General features: G+C 42.7%; 1 protein-coding gene across 1 annotated transcript; it reads right to left on the reverse strand.

Moving 5' to 3' along the window:
• Nucleotides 1-1,651: 1,651 nt before the first annotated feature.
• chmp1a (charged multivesicular body protein 1A) lies at nt 1,652-22,253 on the reverse strand. The gene is made up of 7 exons (XM_055648948.1): nt 22,111-22,253; nt 16,478-16,497; nt 10,653-10,730; nt 10,054-10,200; nt 7,723-7,851; nt 7,313-7,506; nt 1,652-3,971 (listed from the first exon to the last, which is right to left on the reverse strand). The coding sequence occupies exons 1-7, from the start codon at nt 22,115-22,117 to the stop codon at nt 3,950-3,952; spliced, it is 597 nt and encodes a 198-aa protein (XP_055504923.1). The 5' UTR covers nt 22,118-22,253; the 3' UTR covers nt 1,652-3,949.
• Nucleotides 22,254-23,204: the final 951 nt, after the last annotated feature.

Here is a 23,204-nt window from a genome sequence, read left to right on the forward strand (position 1 = left end):
TAAACTAGTGCATTTTTCAATTTACAAGGTGCAAGAACTGTTTGTGATTTTTAGAATGCCACAGAATCCCATGTTCAATATAAAGTGGTTCCCACATCTGTTTATTTTCTAATAGCTGAATTCTGAACATGTTGACACAGTAAAGGCAGGCTGGAACAATGTGACGATGCTTATGGCTAAAAAGTTTGTTAAGTCTAAAATAGTCTTTCAGCCAATATAAATAAATAATTACCCCCTAGCCAGAAATCACTCCAATGCCTCTCGTTCCTCAAAAGGTCAATGAAATTTGGCATTTCTCCATTGATTCTTCCTATTTTTTAAAGACCTACCATTGAAAGCATTCTAACAGGATGCATCACAGCTTGATTCGGCAACCGCCCTGCCCAAGACAGCAAGAAATAGCAAAGATATAAACACAAGCACATTGTGCATGGCCAGCCTCCCCACCATACTCTATGCTGCCTCTGGAAAGCAGACAACAGAATCAAGAACCGGTCATACCTTAGCCATTCCTTCTTCTCCCCTCTGGCAGAAGATACAAAAGTTTGAAAGCACAAACCATCAGTTTCAAGAACAGCTGTTTCCCCACCGACAAATTCTTGAATGGACCTCATAAGCTAAGGATCTATTCTGATCTACCAATCCATCCCACTGCAGCCCCTGTACTTATTTATTTAGTTTCCCTGTGGCTGTAACACTACATTACACTGCACCCTTTCCTCTCTCTTTTAGCATGAGTTATCGTACTAATGTTTGGTTTAATTGTACTCAAGTATTGTATAATTTAGTTTGATAGCATGCAAAACGTATTTCACTCAATCTCAGTATGTGACAATAAAAATCAAAACCAATTAAAAAATGTAAACTGTTCTTAAGAAAATAGCAGTCCAGCCAAGTTGAGACTTCCATTCGATAGCAGAGATCAGCTATGTAATTCATGTGGCCTGATAACCTTTTACAGAATAATGAAAGGCATGGAGTGGATATGGGAGTCTAAGACAAGAGGTCATAGCCTCAGAATTAAAGGGTGCTCTTTAGGAAAGGAGGTGAGGAGGAACTTCTTTCGCCAGAGCAGGCACGGAAATTGCTATCAAAACATACAGCGGGCAATGTCTTGGTGGCCTCGATGCAGCAGTTTGATTTTAAGCCGCGCCAAGCGCTGAAAGGCCCCACGAATGGGCCGATTCAGCCCTTAGAAAGCGGCTGATAAAATCCGGATTACAAAACATGGGGGGGGATTGTCCCCCACCTCTCAAAGAGGGGGGTGGGGGGACACATGTCCCCCACCCGCCCCCAGGATTTCCGCTCCTCGAGTCAGAGGGTTGTTAATCTGTGGAACTTACTGCTGCAGAGGGCTGTGGAGGTCATGTCAGTGGATATTTAAGGCAGAGATAGACAAATTCTTCACTAAAGTGCTATGGGGATAAAGCAGGAAAGTTGGATTAGGAGGCAGAGATCAGCCATGATTGAATGGCAGAGTAGACACAATGGGCCAAATGGCCTAATTCTACTCCTGTAACTTGTGAACTTTTGTCAATGCAATTACAAGGGTTTGCATGCTCAATGACCAGTTAAATCTGATGCACATGCGCCCTCTTGTGGCAGATGCTGTTAATATTCATTCTTCCCACACTGATTAAAAACTAGGCAATAGAATTTCAATTCTTTATTTCAAAATATAAACATTAGAAGCAAAATTTCAAATGTCACCTTCCACATTAATCAAAATAATCCATCACAAAAAAGATAAGAGCCTTAACCAACCAATATATTACACTCAACCATTCTATACACCAACAGAATACATTTATTTTAAATGAGTATTAATTCAAATGAAACCAACACTTCAAATGTTTGGAAGTGTCTAAAGCACAAACAAATGCATTTTACCATTTTGATAATTAAAAGTACAAGAGTGAACCACAGGAGAAATATTTTTAAAGCACTTCCCATATTTAGGCCTTTCAGATGCACATGCTGTTGAGGAAGAAATAAGCTTCATGGTGCAGGCACAATTTCATACTGTTCTAGTTTACATCCTTAATCATACAGGCATTACTGGGACTGGATTGCAACAAATTAATTCAAAGGCAATATTACATTTCCGTTAAAATGACAGGAAAATCAAAGCGTGACTAAAACAGTTTGGCCATTCAAAGGTGATGCTTTTCAAAAAGTTAGCTGATAAGGCAGTCGATTTCCTTATTATTTTTAACAATTTTATTATAATTAATTAAAAAATGCAGCTCAGCAAAACTACAACTGGTTTTGGATGAGATTTGTGACTAAATCTTAATTTCTGAACATGTACAACATGCTGCATTCGTAAAATTTGTCCTAAATATGTAGACCATTGATTTTCAACATTGAAACTGATTTGGTGGTATTGAAATGTGATTAGATTCTAAATAAACAGACACTGGGCACATCTGAATGAATTTAAGGGCACCTTTTAAATAGTATAGATTAGCAAATTCACTGCTGCACAATGGTTATCGAATCCCAAGGCATTTCTCACAAGATTTTGCACAGAGGGGAGAGGCATTTTAATGGCACAATATAAGAGTACGCAAGAGAGGATAACTTGCATATTTCCAATACGACATTAAGTTTTCCATAATATTTAAATCTGTGAAGGATAATTTCCAAAAGCTTTACAAAAATTCACTATATAGCTATTCTTGGACACCTGAAGAAAGGCATTGTGATTTTTAACATCACTTTTTTTTAAAAACCCTTATCCATTTGAATAATTTAGTCGCTTCAAGACTAAAATGCACATATTCAGATTACAATTTATACGTCTCTGCAAGTCATTTACACCGAACACAATGTTATTTTCCTCCAGAGATTTCAGCTACTTCAGAAAAACATTCTAGATGACCTGCAATCAGTATGCATGACTAATATTAAGAAAATTAACGCAGGAAACATTAAGCAAAAACAGAGCAGGTATTAAGAGAAAAAAAAAAGTGCCTGGTCTGCCGAGTTCTTCCAGCAATGTTTTTGGCTCAAGATTCCAGTATCTGCAATCTCTTGTATTAAGTGGCACTTAAATAAAATCAAAATTTTGCTCAAAGTGATAACTGCTAGCGTTAGTTTTCTTGATTGTTAACTGGCCAATTGCTGTTACTAGATAATAAATGCCTTTAAATAATATTAGAGATTGCAAGAGCAACTGTAAAACTATCAGCAGTCTCAAGTTTTATGGACGTATAAAACACATCAGTCAAAACCATGCCTTTCCAGAAAAGCCCAAAGCCCCATTTACTACAATATAGAACAGACAAGTAGAATCCATCACCTCTTGTTTGGAGCCTCATGCACAGAAGATGCCATCATATTTTACTGGAGAGTGACAGTTAACAGCAAGGCTACACATATCCTGCAGGACATATTCACTGATATATTTTGAGCAGATTTACATCCTTGGATATTTAATGTTTTCTTTTGTTTGCAAAATTCCACAAATCAATAATCTGCAGAATTAAGTTCGTCCAGCATTTCAGAAAAAATATGGTCACTGGTTCTGAGCATTTTGAAAATGTGGTCTTAGCAATATTCAAGTCGAGCTGGTCTCAGAGATGAGACTACAAGTGATTATGGTATATTCCCTGCGGATCCGAAGCACACCTGAATTATTTACATATGTACATCATATAGATGTAGACGCATGGGGTTGTGCCTGCTCAAAAAAATCATTTTATTAATGGCAATGTTAACTTTGATGTCCCTATCTCTTTTAAAAACGCACACTTTAATGAACAAATTATTTTCAAGTCAGATCAGGCTCTCTCCAGGTTTAAATGTGAAAGTAGCCTATCCATCTAGTTAATGACACAGTTTTGGGGCATTATACACGCTGCACAGTTTAGTGTCATTGGCACCGTGTGAAAAAGGTACTGGAGGATTACACACTGTCTTTTAGGATTACATGGCAATCCTGTCTTCAATTCCTCAAAGCAGCCAATCTGAAAAAGAATGAAAAAACACAGAACAGTAAATATTAAAATCATTTATTTACATAGCTGTTCAGGTTTTTATAAAGAAAGCCAAAAAATACAGCTAACTACAAATAAAAATCTTCCACAAACCCATTTTTAACAGTGAAGGTAGGTGTGGTGCAGTAATCATTTCAGCGAACATTTTAACAGTACAGTATAAGAAAGATATGGAGGCTTTGGAGATGGTGCAGAAGAGGTTCACCAGGGTGTCACCTGGATCAGATTATTAATGATATGGACATAACGTAATAACAAGGAACTGCAGATGCTGGTTTCTACCAAAGAAAAAGTGCTGGAGTAACTCAGCAGGTCAGGCCGGAGATGCTGCCTGACCCACTGAGTTACTCCAGCACTGTGGAGTAACGACAAGTTTGGATTTTTTCCCCTGGAACATTGGAGGCCGAGGGGCAATCTGATAAAAAATGTACAAAATTATGCAGGGCGGAGATAGACCTTTTTTTCTCCCCAGACTGGATCTGTCTAATATCTGAGGGCAAAACTTTAGGATAAGAGGGAGAAAGTTTAAAGGAGATTTTATCGAGGAGTTTGTTTTTAATTCAGAGTGGTAGGCACCTGGTGGAGGAGAGGGGAGGGTGGGGAAGAGAGGTTGGTGGCAAAAGCAGATATGATAGTAACATTCAAAGAGGCATTTTTAACAAGCACTTGAGTTGGCAGGCAAGGAAGAGATACAAACAAGGTACTGATCAATGTGATGGACCCACTGAGTGGATTGTAATTTAATTGACCTGCCTTGCTTCTATTTTCTTTAAAGCCAGTGAGCAAAATGCATTGGTCTCATATTTAAAGCTAAACAAGCCATCATTCTACTTTTAAGATGGTAGAATTACCTACTTTGCTGAATAACAGGTCTATGATTTTGTCACTGAATTTTCTCAGTCAGTGGAAAAAGCTTCTCAATGATATGAATTATTTTCAAGCATGAAATGCATTGAGATAGAGTGGAGGGTGGGCCAACTAATTCAATTACTTCTCAACAACAGCTTTTAACTCATTCCTCGGGTCAACACGTCAAAGCTGCATTTTATTTCCAAACTCACATAAATGTGCTTACAATTTGAAGAATAAGCCAATGCAACTAAAACTGATTACCTATGCACATGGCTAAATGCTAGCACAGGCATAGTAATAAACAATAACATTCTGTTAGCATTCCTAAGAGAGCCAAATGCAAAAGACTATACTTCAGTTCTAGGGGGATTTGGAGATATCATATCTGGAGGTTTGTATACAGTTTTGGTCTTCTTACCAAAGGAAGGATGTTACTGTGTGGGAAACAGATCAGAAAAGGTTCACTGCACTAATACCTGGAATATGTTAGTTACAATAAAGGAAAAGTTGCAGAGGCTGGAAATATATCTGCTGGTGTTTCAAACTGTGAAGAAATTTGATTGAAACTTATAAAATTCTAAGGGGTGTTGACAGGGTGGATGCGAAAAGGATGATGACTTGTGGGAGAACCCAAGAAAACATGTCACTTTTCATAACTGGGGGGGGGGGGGGGTCATTCATTTGAGCCGACAAGGCATTTCTTTTCTTGAGAGGGTTTTTAAAGATAAAGTGCATCATTTGTGATTCCAAATTATATTTCCTTAATTGAGGAGCTAATCATGCCCATAAGCTAATCGAGGAATCACATGAATTCTATTTATTTTTAAAAGACCGATAAGAATGCAAGAAACTTGTACTTCAGATAGTGACAAGAAGTGGACATGGTAATCAATTCTGGGGATGTGCACTATTTACAATAAGAATGTGGTCATTTGAGTGGAATACCAGACGACAATAAATGTAAAGTGTGACAGCAGCCCGACGAGAGCAAGAACAGTGGGCGTGGAATAGAGATGATCCACAGCAGACCAAAGCAAGGATAAGGCAGAACAGAAACTTCATCAACTAAGATTACTTTCCTCTCACATTGCCATTGGGTGTATGCTGGCTCCAAACACAGAAATTCCACCACTCATCATCCCCACACTTATTTTCATGCACCCCAGCAACTTACTTTCTCGCAGATGCCCATCAACTTTTGCCACTTAACTATACAAAAATGTAGCTTACAATATCCACCAGTATGTCTTTGGGATATGGGAGAAATCCACAGTCATAGTCATATGTGTGTTAACACCATACAGACTACCACCAAGGTGGTCACTGCAGCTACAAGGCAGCAGCATAAACTGCTTAGCATCATACAGCATGGAAACAGGCCCTTTGGCCCAACTCAGATCTGAGCTAACCTGCTTTAGCAGATTGTCTAAATCTTTTCTTTCCATGTTCTATTCATGTTCGTCCAAATGTCTTTTGAACAGTGTTACTGCACCTGCCCCTACAGCTTCCACTGGTAGCTCGTTCCATGTACCATCACCCTCTGCGTGACAAGATTGTCCTCGGGTCAAGATCGGGTTTAAATCTTTTCCCTCTCAACTCAAATCAAATTAATTTTAGACTCCCCTCAGAAAAGGATTGTGACCATCCATCTCTATATGGTCATCCCTCAACCTCCTATGCTCCAGGGCGGGCAGGGATGTCAAACTACCGACCCGTGAAGGGGTCCAATCCAGCCCGCGGGATGATTTTGGGAAAAAAAAACAGGCAACGAAAGCTGTGGGAGCACGTGCTCGTGCATGTGCGTTCAGGCATGCACAACTGATCCGGCCCGCATGGAGTCACATTTTACCGATTCCGGCCCGTGACCTAAAATGAGTTTGACACCCCTGCTCTAGGGGGGGGGAAAAATTCCAGCCTCTCCTTAAAACTCAAGCCCTCTGGTCCTGGTAATATGTTCAAAGCCCTGACCAATGAAGGCAACCATACCAAATGCCTTCTTCACAAAAGTCTCATCTCTCCACTTTCAGGGAACTAAATACCTGCAACCCTGGGACTCAGTGCTACAACACTTACAATACCACATAGAGCTTCACCATTATACAATCACCACCTTTAATAAAATGATCTAGAGAGGAATATGGGGGAACAAAAAGGAATTGTCATCCCCTCAGTGGCTAGAAGATGGAACTTTAGCAATCGGTGTTGCAGTAAATGAAAAATCTTGTTATGCAGTGTTCTAATGACAAGGAATACCACAATATTTATTAAATGAATAAGGCAAATGCCAGCTGCAACATGCTTATTTGATATAATATACCAGTGCCAAGAAAACAAGCTCAGTTTTGCAGATAGTTTCAGTTGAATGACTTCTGCTGCAGCCAGAACAATAAGATTGTTGGCAAGATATATCAGTATTGCAGTACAATTATTTCAGATATTAAGTGCCCTCGCACACCCACCTTCTGGAAAGAAGGTCCTCCTTATCATGTTCCCGTACCGAGGACTCGCCAAGGGATGCCGCGCCTGCTGGAAGTTGGTTAAGTTGATCCATGACCTCCAAACCGTTCTCCTCGGCAATCTGGAAAATGAGGCTGTCAACCTGTTCCTGAGGGGTGGTTAATGTCATTGCGGAGCTCATAGAGTCGTCCATCACCTAAAAAAATTTAAAGGTCTCAGTGAATTTGTAATAACAAATAAATAACATTAACATAATCTTGAAAGAAGGTTTCAAGGTTCATAATCAGAGAAACAAGGAAAATAAATATTCTAAGGAACAATATCATTCATGAAACATATAATTCATGTCCATAAGATCTACACAGATTTTGCTCCAGTCTTCAGCTCTGTAAAAATGTTTTGTAGTACTTACTGAAGTGTGTACATCTAAATTTTGGACTTGTTGTTCAAATTTGTCCATCACAGCAGAGATTTTTTGTAAATCCATTGATTTCAGAGCCTTATCCAGTCCTTGTGTAACACGTGCCATGCTCTTTGTAACCTAGATACAGGAAAAATATTTTAATATTGGTCAGCCACAAAAATGAATATTGCTGGTCAAGAGACAAGTGCGAAGTTAAACAGAAACTCTTCCTGCTCTCTTGGAGTACACAATCAAGCTCCAAACATAATGATTCAGCAATAAGTAAATAATTGTCGCTGAATTAGAATTAGTAGGGCTTGAGTGTTTCCACTTTAACAGATACAAGCAAAAATATGAGCCTGGAAGACCTACTGGTAAACTTGATTTTTTTTCTCCACTGACAAAAGTTCACTCCAAGTATGCAGAACCCGCTTTACTCTTGGAATGCTGCATCAGATAGAATCGGATCTATCCCCAAATGTCCATGGGCGATGAGTACCAGATTGCAACCAACCTCTGGATTAAAAATCAATCTTCCTCGAATACCGCTAAATACCCTTTATCCCTTGCACCAAAACTATGCCCTCTCACCATTGACCTCTCTGCTAAGGAGAAAGCTTTCTCACTATCCAACTTATGCCCTTCACAAGTTTGTATACCTCAGGTAGGTCACCTCTTCACCTTCCCTACTCTAAAGAAAATGTACATATCCTAATCAGACAATAATAAACTTAAATCTATTGTGTAGTTTGCAGAGCTTTATCACAGCAATCCACTCTTTTGTTGTTATCTCAATTTCGCAGTTCTTAGGTAATGCAAAGTTGACATATGCAGGTGCTAACTATTTTTTAATACATTGACCGATTTTGCAGAATATCAAAAGTATCGAAAATAAATAAGTTCACGTAATAAGAACATACGGATCGGAAATTACTTTCTGCGCTATGGAGAAATCAAACATTATGGGGATTAAATAGAGAAAGTTAAATCCAGTTAAGACTAAAAACAGATTGGCCAAAGTTGTATTGAATAGCAGAACAGGCTCAAGGGACAGCATGGCCTCTACTGTTTTATATGCATTTATACCCCAAATTAAATCTAAACTAGTTTCTTGTTACATAGATCTACAAAACCAAGCCTGACAGTGACAATGAATGCAGTGCCATCATTTTGTTCCAGTTTCATCATATTTTCTCCATATATCCAGTGGTTCCTTTCTACCATATGTGCCTTCACTTCACTAAAAACTTACAAGAGGTAAAACCAAGGAGAATTGTTCATTGGGTAGGAAGCGCCATTCATTTATTTCCAAGCATCACAAGCAAATCACATTGTACTAAGGAACACCCCTAAAAACAATTTAAAGTTGGTATAATAGCATTGAAGTACACAATGCAGGTGCGGCAACTGCTTTAAGCGTCCCTTCCAAACCAAACCACCCTCTGCCCAGGTAGATAAAAATGCTGGAGAAACTCAGCGGGTGAGGCAGCATCTATGGAGCGAAGGAAATAGGTGACGTTTGGGGTCGAGACCATTCTTCAGACCTTCTGAGTTTCTCCAGCATTATTGTCTACCTTCGATTTTACAGCATCTGCAGTTTCTTCTTAAACACACCCTCTCCCCAGGTACTTTCCTCTGCAACCGTAGGAGATGCAACGCCTGTCCCTTTATCTCCCCTCTCGACACCATCCAAGGAGTCCGACAGTCTTTTCAGGTGAGGCAGAGGTTCACTTGCACCTCCTTCAACCTCATCTACTGTATCCGCTGTTCCACGTATCAACTTATGTACATCGGTGAGACCAAGCGCAGGCTCAGTGATCGTTTCACTGAACACCTCCACTCAGTCCCCCTTAACCTACATGATCTTCTGCTTGCTCAGCACTTTAACTCCCCCTCCCATTCTGACCTTTCTGTCCTGGGCCTCCTCCATTGTCAGAGCAAATTGGAGGAACAGCACCTCATATTTCGCTTGGGGAGCTGACACCCCAGGAGTATGAACATTGACTTCTCTAACTTCAAAGCCCTTGCTTTCCCTCTCTCCATCCCCTCCTCCTTCCCAGTTCTCCCACCAGTCTTACTGTGTCCGACTACATTCTAACTCTGTCCTGCCCACTCCCCTGACATCGACCCGAAACGTCACCCATTCCTTCGCTCCAGAGATGCTGCCTGTCCCGCTGAGCTACTCCAGCATTTTGTGTCTACCTTTGCTGTAAGTGCTCTGTCCCAAGTGTACAATTTGTATATTTCTAACTAGTGCACGTGTCGTAATATCAAAGTGATTATGTGGAGGAAGGTAATGCATTCCATTAGAAAGCCAGGTCTCAGGCAACGATTCCATACCCCTTTCATTGTAACTGCTGTCTGTACTTTCGATGCCACTGCATCAATTCGGGAAGCTGTCCGTAGCCAGTTCAGACCTTCATTCTTCTTTCTGATTGCATTTTCTGCATAGATCTTTGCTCCTTCAATGTTTTTTTGTTGAAGAGCCTTGGAAAAAGCAGGAAGGAGGTTAGCTGTCCAATATTTCATTGGAAATACATGTTAAATGGGTAGACTTATTAATGTACATCATATTATAAACCTAATATAAATGACTAAATAATAAAGGGGCAAGAACAAAAATGCATAGGTCAACTTTAGCTATCATTCCAGAGCCTATCACCCTCATATTGTTAAATGCCATGTAACTGCCGTTAATCCTTAAATCATATATTGAAAATTATTTGAATATTTCCAATATTAACTTATTATGTTTACCAATTCTATCTTGCCCCTAAACAAGTACAGAACTGAATCAACAAAAGATGAAACAAATGGCGGCAAATATTATCCAGGTTAAGATTATCCCATTTGTTGCATACAAACAATTATCTCTTAAGAACATACTTAGTTTTATTTGGGGAACTTCAATGAAACAAATATATTAAACGAGTGCACACCTTTTTCACTTTTGCTTGTTCAGATTTTGAGTCCTTTTCAGCCTTTTTTGCCAATCGCTCCAGTTGCTTTGACGTAAACTGTAAAGGATGTTAAGAAATTCAAGCTACACCCTGCAATGCACAGCAAACATTAATTTCAAACTCTAGTCCTTTTCCTGCGAAGCGTGGCACCATAGATGTCGGTAGCAGATGCTAGGATTTGAAATTTCGTGACCCAGCTAAATGAGTGAATTAGCTATTAATGGTGTATATATAGTTGATTATGTAGATGCAGCATTTGTGGTAGTGTATTGGAAGGATTGGGGTGGCACAGTGACGCAGAGGTAGAGGTGCTGCCTTGCATTGCCAGTGACCAGAGTTCAATCCTGATTACAAGTGCTGTCTGCATGGAGTTTGTACATTTTCCCTGTGACCGCGTGGGTTTTTTCCGGATGCTCCGGTTTCCTCCCACACTCCAAAGATGTACTGGCTTGTAGGTTAATTGGCTTTCGGGGAAAAATTGTAAATTGTCCCTAATGTGTAGGATGGTGCTAGTGTGCCGAGTGATCACTGGTCACTGATGTGCCTGTGTCATTCTTTCTCTCTAAAGTCTTAAAAAGTCTAAAGTCTGCAGGATAAACATAAAAAATGAGAAGCCCCTTCTTAGTTTTGCTCCTATGCACATGAACCTTACAGTCACAAAAAAAATGTTAATTAGTGTTTAGGATCGGATTATTCAACTAAACCAGTCATTGCTTTTGGAAACTGAAATATTTTTTTGTGTACCATGTGGTACGTTTTCTCACAAAGCCAGCAAGTATTCTATTAGGAATTATTAATTGTTAATTTTGCTTCTCATTATGGTAATTGGAAGTTAATTTCAAAACTGATGAAAAATTTACAACTTGCTTTCAGACACCAAAGGCCTGCCAGTGGATCAAGCCAATGGATTGCTGGCACTTGAGATGACAGATTGGACAGCTGTTAATCATTTCACTGCAGAGTTTGGCACCTCCAACAGACTCAGTACAATTTCAGTATTGCCTTGTTAACCTAAATTTTACATGTAGTGTTTGCAAAATTTTAATCTAAAATCTTCCAATGCATAGACCACAACAATCAGATATGTAGCATTAGATATCGGACAGCACAGCAGATCAGGTTTACAACAAAAAAAAGGTTTGAACTGATAAGGCACAAAATGCTGGAGTAACTCAGTGAATCACTAAGTTACTCTGGCATTCTGTGTCTATCTTTAGTTATAAACCAGCATCTGTAGATAATTTATTTCATTTTAGCTTGAACTGATACAGCCACAACATATAACGACACACATTGTGTTTTTTCTAAGACTTTTAATTCTCTTCTCAGTGCATCCTTGGGCCAATTGATTCACCGTTACCCCAATTTTCAATGATACAGATACATTTTTAGTTCCTAAATCTTGCATGATCAACCAACATCAAGACAAAGCAGCAATATCTTGGAAACACGATCAGCAGGCTGCATAACAGCTTAACACAGATGTACACCAAGTCTAGTCATATAAAAACTGGAGGTACACAAAAAAGCTGGAGAAACTCAGCGGGTGCAGCAGCATCTATGGAGCGAAGGAAATAGGCAACGTTTCGGGCCGAAACCCTTCTTCAGACTGATTGGGGGGTGGGGGCGGGGGGAAACAAGAAAGTAAAAAGGAGGAGGAGCCCGAAGGCTGGGGGATGGGTGGAGACAGCAGAGGGACTGAGGAAGGGGAGGAGACAGCAAGGACTAACAAAAATGGGAGAATTCGATGTTCATGCCCCCAGGATGTAGACTCCCCAAGCGGAATATGAGGTGCTGTTCCTCCAATTTCCGGTGTTGCTCGCTGTGGCCATGGAGGAGACCCAGGACAAAGAGGTCGGAAACGGAGTGGGAGTTGAAGTGCTGAGCCACCGGGAGGTCAGCTTGGTTATTGCGGACCGAGTAGATAGATAGATAGATAGATAGATAGATATGCACAGAGTGGCACGGGTGGGGGACTGTTAGGTGAAATTTGACAAATGTAAAAATATTGTACTGGAAGAATTTGTATAGTCTCTGAAAATGTCAGATTAATTTTGTTTGTTTGAATGGTTCAGGAATTGTATATATTTATCAATTGAATAAAGTCTATTTTGAAATAAAAAATGTTTTAAAATTGCGGACCGAGCGGAGGTTTTCGGCGAAACCATCGCCCAACCTCCGCTTGGTCTCACCGATATAGATCTGCTGACATCTAGAGCAGTGGATGCAATAGATGAGGTTGGAGGAGATGCAGGTAAACTTCTGTCGTACCTGGAATGACTGCTTGGGTCCTTGAACGGAGTCGAGGGGGGAGGTAAAGGGACCAGTGTTGCATCTCTTGCGGTTGCAAGGGAAAGTGCCCGGGGTGGGGGTGGTACGAGAGGGAAGGGAAGAATTGACAAGGGAGTTATGGAGGGAGCGGTCTTTGCGGAAGGCAGATATGGGGGGAGATGCGAAGATGTGGCGAGTGGTGGGGTCACGTTGGAGGTGGCGAAACTGACGGAGGATTACCTGTTGTATGTGACGGCTGGTGGGGTGAAAGGTGAGGACTAGGGGGACTCTGCCCTTGTTGCGAGTGGGGAGGATGGGGAGAGAGAGCAGTGTTGCAGGGTATGGAAGAGACCCTGGTGCGAGCCTCATCTATGGTGGAGGAGGGGAACCCCCGTTCCCTGAATAATGAGGACATTTCAGATATCCTTGTGTGGAACCCTCATCCGTGGAGCAGATGCGGCGTAGACGGAGGAATTGGGAGTAGGGGATGGAGTCCTTACAGGAAGCACGGTGGAAAGAAGTGTTGTCCAGATAGCCATGGGAGTCAGTGGGTTTATAGTGGATGTCGGTCAGAAGTCTATCACCTGCAATGGAGATAGTGAGGTCAAGGAATGGTAGGGAAGTGTCGGAAATGGTCCAGGTGTATTTGAGTGCCGGATGGAAGTTAGTGGTGAAGTGGATGAAGTCAGTCAGTTGTGTGCGGGTGCAGGAGGTGGCACCAAAGCAGTCGTCGATGTAGCGGAGGTAGAGGTCGGGGATGGGGCCCTGGTATGTATTGAACAAGGATTGCTCGACGTAACCGACAAATAGGCAGGCATAGCTGGGGCCCATGCGTGTGCCCATAGCTACGCCTTGTATTTGGAGGAAATGGAAGGAGTCGAACGTGAAGTTATTGAGGGTAAGGACCAGATCCGCTAGGCGGAGGAGAGTGTCAGTGGCTGGGTATAGGTTGCTTCTCTGGTCGAGGAAGAACCGGAGGGCTTTGAGACCATCCTGGTGGGGGATGGAGGTGAGAGTGGACGTCCATGGTGAAGATGAGGGGGTGAGGGCCTAGAGAATGGAATGCGCGGAGACGACGGAGAGTGTCTGAGGTGTCTTGAACATAGGTAGGGAGGGAATTAACCAAGGGGGATAGGATGGAGTCAAGGTATTTGGAAATGAGTTTGGTGGGGCACGAACAGGCAGAGACAATGGGTCTTCCGGGACAGTCAGACTTGTGGATTTTGGGGAGAAGGTAAAATCGGGCCGTGCGGGGCTGGGGAACGATGAGGTTGGAGGCTCGGTCGGGTAGGGCATTGGAGTTGATGAAGTCGGTGATGGTGCTGGAGATGGTGGCCTGGTGCTCGTCAGTGGGGCCATGGTCCAGGGGTAAGTAGGAGGTGTCCCAGAGTTGGCGTGTGGCCTCAGCTTTGTAGAGATCGGTGCGCCAGACTACCACGGCACCTCCCTTGTCAGCGGGTTTGATAACCCAATCTGGGTTGTTGTGGAGCGAGTCGATGGCAGAACGTTCATGGGGGGGAGAGATTGGAGTGAGACAGGGGAGTGGAGAAGTTGAGGCGGTTGATGTCGCGACGGCAGTTTTTGATGAAGAGTTCTAAAGCCGGAAATTGGCCACGAGGGAGGTTCCACGAGGAGGGGGTGCGTTGGAGACGGGAAAAGGGGTCATCAGTGGGGGGCGAGGACTCCTTCCCATGGAAGTGCGCTGTGAGGCGGAGGCGACGGTAGAAGGGCTAAAACATATAAAAACTGGGATGTATTGCTGAGGCTTTATAAGGCACTGGTCAAAATGCATTTGGAGTATTGAGAGCAATTCTAGGTCCCATATCCAAGGAAGGATGTGGACTTGAGCCCAGAGGAGGTTTATGAGAATTATCCCAGGAATGATTAGGTTAACATATGATTGCCGTTTGATGGCGCTGGGTTTGTACTCGCTCAAGTTAAGGATGATGAGGGTGACCTAATTGTCACAATGAATAAGGAAAAGCCTGGAGAGAGTGGATGTGGAGAGGATGTTTCCACCAGTGGGAGAGTCTAGGTCCAGAGACCATGGCCTCAGAATAAAAGGACAATACTTTAGAAAGGAATTTATTTTGTCAGTGTGGTGAATCTGTGGAATTCATTACAACAGATGGCTGTGGAGGCCAATGGATATTTTCAAGGTGGGGATTGAAAGATTCTTGATCAGTAAGGGTGTCAGAGGTTATAGGGAGAAGGCAGGAAAAAGGGATGAGAGGGAAAGATAGGTTAGCCATGATTGAATGGCGGAGTAGACTTGATGGGTCGAATGGCCTAATTCTGCTCTTTTAAATTATGAACTATTATTTCACAAGACAGCATTAGATTTTAATGCAACAAAAAAATGATAGCACCATAAACTAAAAAGGTTTATGCAAACTAAAACGGATCTCGACTAAAATTGACTAAAATCCCAGAATAGTATGAACCCTGTCATACTAATGTAGTAATTGCTCAATCCAGCCAAATGTATGATATGTACACAGATCTGAAGTGAAGCTTTAGCCTACTAACTTGAAACAAACAACTAATGTGTTGCTATCCGAGTCAAAGAAGAATTGAAGATAATTGTCATTACTCTTGAAAACAGACTAAGAGCCATATCAAAAGTTGGGAAAATAAGCAGCAGTGTCAAATTATTTAAGGGCAGAGTAGGGCTAATTTGTGCTACATACAAAGAAAACAGTGCATTGGACATCAGGGATGGAAAATAGATTTTGGTGCAGTCCAATCAGCAGAGGTGAGGTGTGGTGAGAAGGTGAAAGAATTTGTAAACAAAAACGAAGCTGAATTAAATGGTTACAGGTACTGGAGAAGGCTAATTGGACTGCAGTATATTTATATAATAATGGAAGATAGGCAATCTGTTAGTAGAGAAATAGCACAAAATGAAGGGTGAAGATGACCAACCCGTGTTATTAATATGCTTGCAGTAACCAAACTTAAGCCTGAAAATAAGATACATTCGTTGGCAATTATGAGTAATCCTAAAGTCATGTGAGTGAGAGCAAGATACGTTTTAAGCCAGCACTAGTGCGGCCACGGTGGCACAGCAGTAGAGTTGCTGTCTTACAGTGAATGGAGCGCCGGAGACCCGGGTTCAATCCCGACTATGGGTGCTGCACGGCGTTTGTATGTGCTCCCTGTGACCTGTGTCGGTTTTCTCCAAGATCTTTGGTTTCCTCCCACACTCCAAAGACGTACATGTTTGTAGGTTAATAGGCTTGGTAAATGTTAAAAATTGGCCCTTGTGGGTGTAGGATAGTGTTAATACGCAGGAATCGCTGGTCGGCGGGACCCGGTGGGCCGAAGGGCCCGTTTCCGCGCTGAATCTCAAAACTAAACTAAACTACAGCACGGAAAGGGGGAAGAATGGAAAGCACCAAAATATGCAATAGGGTAACAGGAAGTAAAGGTTAAACAATTGCAGAAAGTATGACAATGTAAGATAAAAGATGGAGTTAAATAGATCAAGAAGCAAATATTAAAGTGGGGAAAAATTGATATTTAGTACTTACCCGTAACTGAAACAAAGTATCTGCAATAAAAAGAATGATCACAAGTTATTGACACTTACAATTTTTAGGATTTTAGATTGTCTATTCACATTTCTATCATGAGATGCTTTAAAAGTATAAAACAAATACATTTGTTATTTTCATTACCTTCCTTGAATTCAAGATTGTAAAACCCAGCCCTCTCAACAGCTAACTAGAACGAGGCTGCTTCAAGACAAGTTATACCAACTATAAATCTTTGTTGTTGAGAAAATACAGGGTTAATAAGGTCTTTGTAACAAGCAGCAAATTTTCTTGCAATGAAAAATTCATAAAAGGTGCAATTGTGGGTATATATTGCGTGAAGCTTCCAATTACATATTTGGTAAGTGTCTGACAAGTTCTTGATTACTTTCATTACGCCACACAAAAATAGCGCACTCAAGAAAACCAATCCATGTTGCTCAACTTATGGTGCACATGAGCCTTTCTTCCCTTTCACTGAAGTCATTATGCAGCCTCTCAAAACGCATCTACAGTATTCACTTCAATCACTCCCTGTGGAAACCAGCTCAATAGAAGTTCATTTTCAATTTAAATTGAATTTTTTGGTGGCTGTTCCCGTCGATAGGTTCCAGTTGTGCTCCAACCCACAAGCCGAAACATTCAAAAGTTTATTAGGTCACCTAATTTTTCTTCAAGGTGAAAAGACCAAAGTTTTTCATCATTTCTTGAAAGGTTTTTCTTCATGTCTCCTCACATCCTTTTAAATCATCTCTGCCCACTCTCCATTGATTGCATTTCCTGCTAATAAAATGGCAACCAGAATTTCACAATGTTCCCAGTTTGAGCATAATTTCTCAATTTTTGTTACCAGAAAAAGGCTAATTTCTCAAGTTAACCAAAAATATGCAAAGCAACAGCAGCACAAGTTAATTTCAGGATGCTGGCTAATGAAGTAAACCTGCTCAACTTAAAAGCAAATCTGTGGAACTGCTGCGCCTTGCACAGTGCAGTAAAAAGGCAATTTAAAATTTGGAGTAATATTTTATATCTTATAACTATTATTAACCTTTATTTGCCTGGTTAGTCTAGTGTGTAGGATAGAACTAGTATACAGGTGATCGCTGGTCTGCATAGACTCTCGGTGGACTGAAGGGCCTGTTTTAGGTCAAGTATGATCGCACTTGCATGGTGCGCTGACAACAACCTGTCGGCATAGGTGCACGTGTTTCTAGCTTCAGGTTCCTGGGAGTCAACATCTCCGATGACCTCTCTTGAACCCACAATACCTCTACTCTGATCAAGAAGGCTCATCAGCGTCTCTTCTTCCTGAGGAGACTGAAGAAGGTCGTCTCCTCAGTGTGAACTTTCTACCACTGCACCATCGAGAGCATCCTACTGAAGGGCCCGACCGGAAGGCATTGCAGAGGGTGTTTTTCATGCTGCATCCATCTGAACTAAAGCAAGCGTGTAAAAGGGCGAAATTGCAACAAGGACTGCTCTCCCCCATTCACTGTTTACCCTCCTACCATCCGGGATGCCCACTGGGTCTCCTCGTTGCCGAACCAGAGGTCGTTTCTTTCCGGCGGCTGTCACTCCCAACTACCTCGGGGCGTCATTTGTGTATTTTTTTTATCAGATTCACTTTCAAACACTCCCTTTCGTGGAAACACTGACAATTTTTAGAATCTGAATCTGAATCTGAGGTAAAGCCGAAATTGCAACACCTTTTTTCAGAACGGATGCCCACTGGGTTCCTCGAAACATTTTTTGTCACAGAGAGTGGTGAGTCTGTGGAATTCTCTGACTCAGAAGGAAATGGAGGCAGGTTCTCTGGATGGTTTCAAGAGAGAGCTAGATATGGCTCTTAAAAATAGCAGAGTCAGGGGATATGGGGAGAAGGCAGGAACGGGTTACTGATTGGGGATGATCAACCATGATCACATTGAATGGTGGTGCTGGCTCGAATTGCCTACTCCTGCACCTATTGTCTATTGACTGATCATACAAAATCAGTACCCCGTGCTGGCTTATTCCCCATGTTACTCGATTGCCCTAGTCCTAAGAGCTAAATTTAACGCTCTTGAAAACATCGAGTGAATTGGCCTCCACTGCCTTCTGTGGCAGAGAATTCCACAGATTCACAACTCTCTGGGTGAAAACGTTTTTCCTCACCTCAGTCCTAAATGGCCTACCCCTTATTCTTAAACTGTTACTCCTGGTTCTGGACTACCCCAACATCGGAAACATTTTTCCTGCATCTACCTTGTCCAATCCTCTAAGAATTTGATATGTTTCTATAAGATACCTCTCATCCTTCTAAATTCCAGCAAATACAAGCCAAGTCGTCCCATTCTTTCATTATATGTCAGTCCCGCCATCCTGGGAATAAACCTGGTGAACCCACTCTGCACCCCCTCAATAGCAATAATGTTCTTCTCAAATTAGGAGACCAAAATTGCACACAATACTCCAGGTGCAGTCACACCAGGGCCCTGTACAACTGCAGTAGGACCTCCTTGCTCCTAAAACTCAAATCCTCTCGCAATGAAGGCTTTCTTCACTGTCTGCTGTACCTGAATGCTTACTTTCAGTGACTGATGTACAAGCACACCCAATACTCATTGCACCTCCCCTTCTCCTAATCTGATAAAATTCAAATTTGGTGGCAAGAACTTCCTGTTCTTGCCACCAAAGTGGATAACTTCACATTTATCCACATTATACTGCACCTGCCATGCATCTGCCCACTCACCCACTTATCCAGGTCACCCTGCAGCCTCATAGCATTCTCCTCTCAGCTCACACTGCCACCCAGCTTTGTGTCATCCGCAAACTTATAGATGTTACATATAATTCTCTCGTCTAAATTGTTCATATATATTGTAAACAACTGGGGTCCCAGCTCCAAGCCTCACGGCACCCCACTAGTCCCTGCCTGCAATTCTGAAAATGACCAGTTAGTTCCTACTATTTGCTTCCTGTCTGCCAACCTGTCAATACCCCTAATACCATGTGCTTTAATTTTGCACACTAACTGCTTGTATGGAACCTTGTCAAAGGCTTTATGAAAGTCCAGATACACCACATTCACTGGTTCTCCCTTATCAATTCTACTTGTTACACCCTCAAAAAATTTCTAAAGATTAGTCAAGCATGATTTCCCCTTCCTAACTAAATCCATGTTAACTTTGACCGACCCAGTCACTGCTTTCCAAATGCGCTGCTACACATCTTTAATAATCGACTCCAGCATTTCCCCCACTACCGATGCAAGGCGAACTGGTCTATAATTCCCCGTTTTCTCTCTCCCTCCTTTCTTAAAAAGTTACATTGGCTACCCTCCAGTCCACAGGAACTGATCCAGAGTCAAGAGAACATTGAAAAATGATCACCAATGCATCCACGATTCTGATGCATCTACCTTCTTGAGTACTCTGGGATGCAAACCATCAGACCCTGGGGATTTATTCCAACCATCAGTCCCAACATTTTACCGAACACCATTTTCTAACTATAGTGGATTCCCTTCAGTTCCTCCCTCCCACTAGATGCTCGGACCCCTAGTATTTCCGGGAGATTATTTGTGTCCTTGTTTCCCAATATAAATTCACCTGTCTCGACTGTAAGGGAACTACATTCGTCTTCACTAATCTTTTCCTTTTTACAAACTTAAAGAAACTTTTAGTCAGTTTTTAAGTTCCCCGCAAGCTTTCTTTCATGCTCTTTCCCCCCCCCCCCCCCCCCCCCCCTTAACCCCCCCTGTCCTTCTCTCTGTTGAGTTCTAAATTTCTCCCAGTCCTCTGGTTTGCCACTTCTTTTGGCCAATTTATATGCCTTTTACTTGGGTTTAACACTATCCTTGACTTCCCTCATCAGCCACGCTTGAGCTGCCTTCCCAGTTTTATTTTTTTGTCAGAAAGGGATGAACAATTTCTGGAGTTCATTCATGCGGTCGTTAAATCTTCACCATTGGATCTCCACTGTCAACCCTTTAAGTATACTTCACCATTCTATCCTAGCCAAGTCTCGTCATACCTTCAAAGTCTCCTTTATTCAAGTTCAGGAATCTAGTCTCTGAATTAACCATCTTAATGCAGAATTCCACCATATTATGGTCACTGTTGCCCAAGGGGCCTTGTTGGACAATAAGATCGCTAACTAATCCGTCCTCATTACACAATACCCAGTCTCGGATGGCCTGCCCTCCAGTCGGTTCCTCTGCATCGGTTTAAAAACACATCCTGTATACATTCCAGAAAATCTTCCTCCTCAGCACTGTTACCAATTTGGTTGGCCCAATATGTATGTAGATTAAATTCACCCATGATAAGCACTGTACCTTTGCTACACGCAAACCCAATTTCCTGCTTGATGCTATCTCCAACCTCCCTACTGTTGTTTGGTGGTCTGTACACCACTCTGACAAGCATTTTCTGCCCTTGGCTATTTCGCAGTTCTACCTATACCAATTCTACAGCATCCATGCTAATGTCTCTCCTTGCTATTGTATTAATCTCCTCTTTAACCAGCAATGCCACCAACCTCCTCTTCCTTTCTGTCTATCCTTCCCGAATATCGAATACCCCTGCATGTCACCCTGGAACCACGTCTCCCCAATTCCAACTATATCATATTCCTTAACTTCTAACTGCACATTCAATTCATCCACCTTATTTCAAATGCTCCTTGCATTAAGGTACAAAGCTTTCAGGTTAGTTTTTCTAATCTCCCTTCTACCTTTTGCTTCTGTCCTTTTATGGCCCTTGGTCTCCTTGCATTGGGTCCCTTCCCCTATCCTATCAGTTTAAACGTTGTTGACTTCCCCCACCCCCATCCCACCATTTTATTTTACAATTTAGGATCAGTGATCCGGGCCCCGACACAAAACGTCACCTATCCATATTCTCCAGAGATGCTGTTTGACCGGCTGAGTTACTCCTGCACATCATGTCCTTTTGTGTAAAGCAGCATCACCATTGTTTTTCCTTTCTAAACTTTACAAATATAGGAGGCGATTATTACCTTCTGCTTCTTGAATCCTGAAGCACTTACAGCCATCTCCCCTCGCTTCTAGCTGTGACTGAGATGGAAACACTTCCTTATTCTTCCTCTTACCCTTGAGGGGGTACTCCAAGCGTCAGCTGGACTCCTGACCTTGTACATCCCTACATCCCCTGCATCCCAGCACTGGCGGAACACCATCAACAGACTAAGCGGACCCTGGGTGAGGGCCGAGGCTCCGGCTTGTCCCTGGGGTGAAGGGGGAGACCCAGCGGTCGGTCGGTCCACCCATCTGCACAGTCAGCCAGCCTGCCGCGTTAAGGAGGCCTGCTGTACAAGTGATGCTGTCTGACCGGCTGAGTTACTCCAGCATTTTACGTCATGCTAGGTGATTATTATCTTCTGCTTCCTGAAGCGCTTGCAGCCACCTCCCTTGGCCTCTCTTCTAACTGGGACGGATAAGGAAACACCTCCCTACTCCTCTGACTCCTGTCCGCCCCTGAATCCCAGCACCGGGCCTAGTCCGCGGGCCGGGGCTCCAGCGGTTCCTGGGTGAAGGAGGAGACACAGCGGTGTGTCTGTCTGTCCGACCACCACCAACCCGCCCGCGTTAATGAGTGAGTGAGTGAGTGAGGGCTCGGCCGTACCGTCCATGGTGGCGGGGCTGCTGTACCAGTGACCCAGTGTTGTCGTCGTCGCCTCCTCTGTCCGTCCGTCCCTGCGACGAGCGGCCGCTTCCAGCCCTGGCGAGTCCCCTGACGTCACCCCCACACGCCCCGCCCACTGACTGTGACGTCACACAGGGGGGAAGAACCAAAGATCATCGAGCTTTGGGCAGAACGCCCTCGTCACGTGACAAGTGTATATATGTGTGTGTGTGTGTGTGTGTGTGTGTGCTCGGCCGACGTCACCGCACCGATGCTACGACAGTGGTGCTAGTGACGTCAGGCTCAGTCCCCTGACTGGGACGCCACAGAGGGGGAAAAGAACCCCGCCCCTCGTCATGTGACGGGGTGTGTGTGGGTGTGTGCTCGGCCGACGTCACCACAGGCGCGACAAAGGGTGCAACAGTTGGCAACAGTGGCCACAGAGGCTGACTGGGCATCTCACCTTAGTCCATGGGTATCTCACGCAGCAGCTTGAAAAAGAGCATGGGTAAAGTAAAACAAAAAAACTACACGCATTTAGTTCCAAATACTTTTTTAATTTATTGCATATTTCCCCTTTTTAAGTGCACACCTGCCTGTATCCAATTATACATTCCATAAAACACTTTTACAACTTTTTCCACACAATCAACCGGGAAACTCACTGTTACAGAGAATTTATTGCGTTGAGAATTTAGAGTTATGGAATGTAGAATCAGGCGATTCTGGTCACCGCGTCCACACTGGGAACCCATCCATGTTAATCCTGCAGTCCAACATTTTGTCCACAGCCTTCCATGCCCAGGTGATTCGGGTACTCGTCTGAATACATTTCAAAGGCAGTCAATGACTACTTTCACTGCTCTCTCAAGCAATATTCCCTGCTGCTTGGGTGAAAAGTGATGCATTCAATTTTCTTACCCATTATCCTAAATCTATGCCTTCTGATTTAATCCTTCTCTACTATGGGGAAGTTACCTTCGGTCTACCCTATCAATATTCCTCATAATTTTCCATACCTAAAAATCTTGTCCCGTCATAAATACCCCCATTCCCGGGGAAATAAGACCTATCCTCTCCTATCTATCTTTTCC

This window comes from Leucoraja erinacea, chromosome 17 (genome assembly GCF_028641065.1).
Source record: "Leucoraja erinacea ecotype New England chromosome 17, Leri_hhj_1, whole genome shotgun sequence".
Lineage (NCBI taxonomy): Eukaryota > Metazoa > Chordata > Chondrichthyes > Rajiformes > Rajidae > Leucoraja > Leucoraja erinaceus.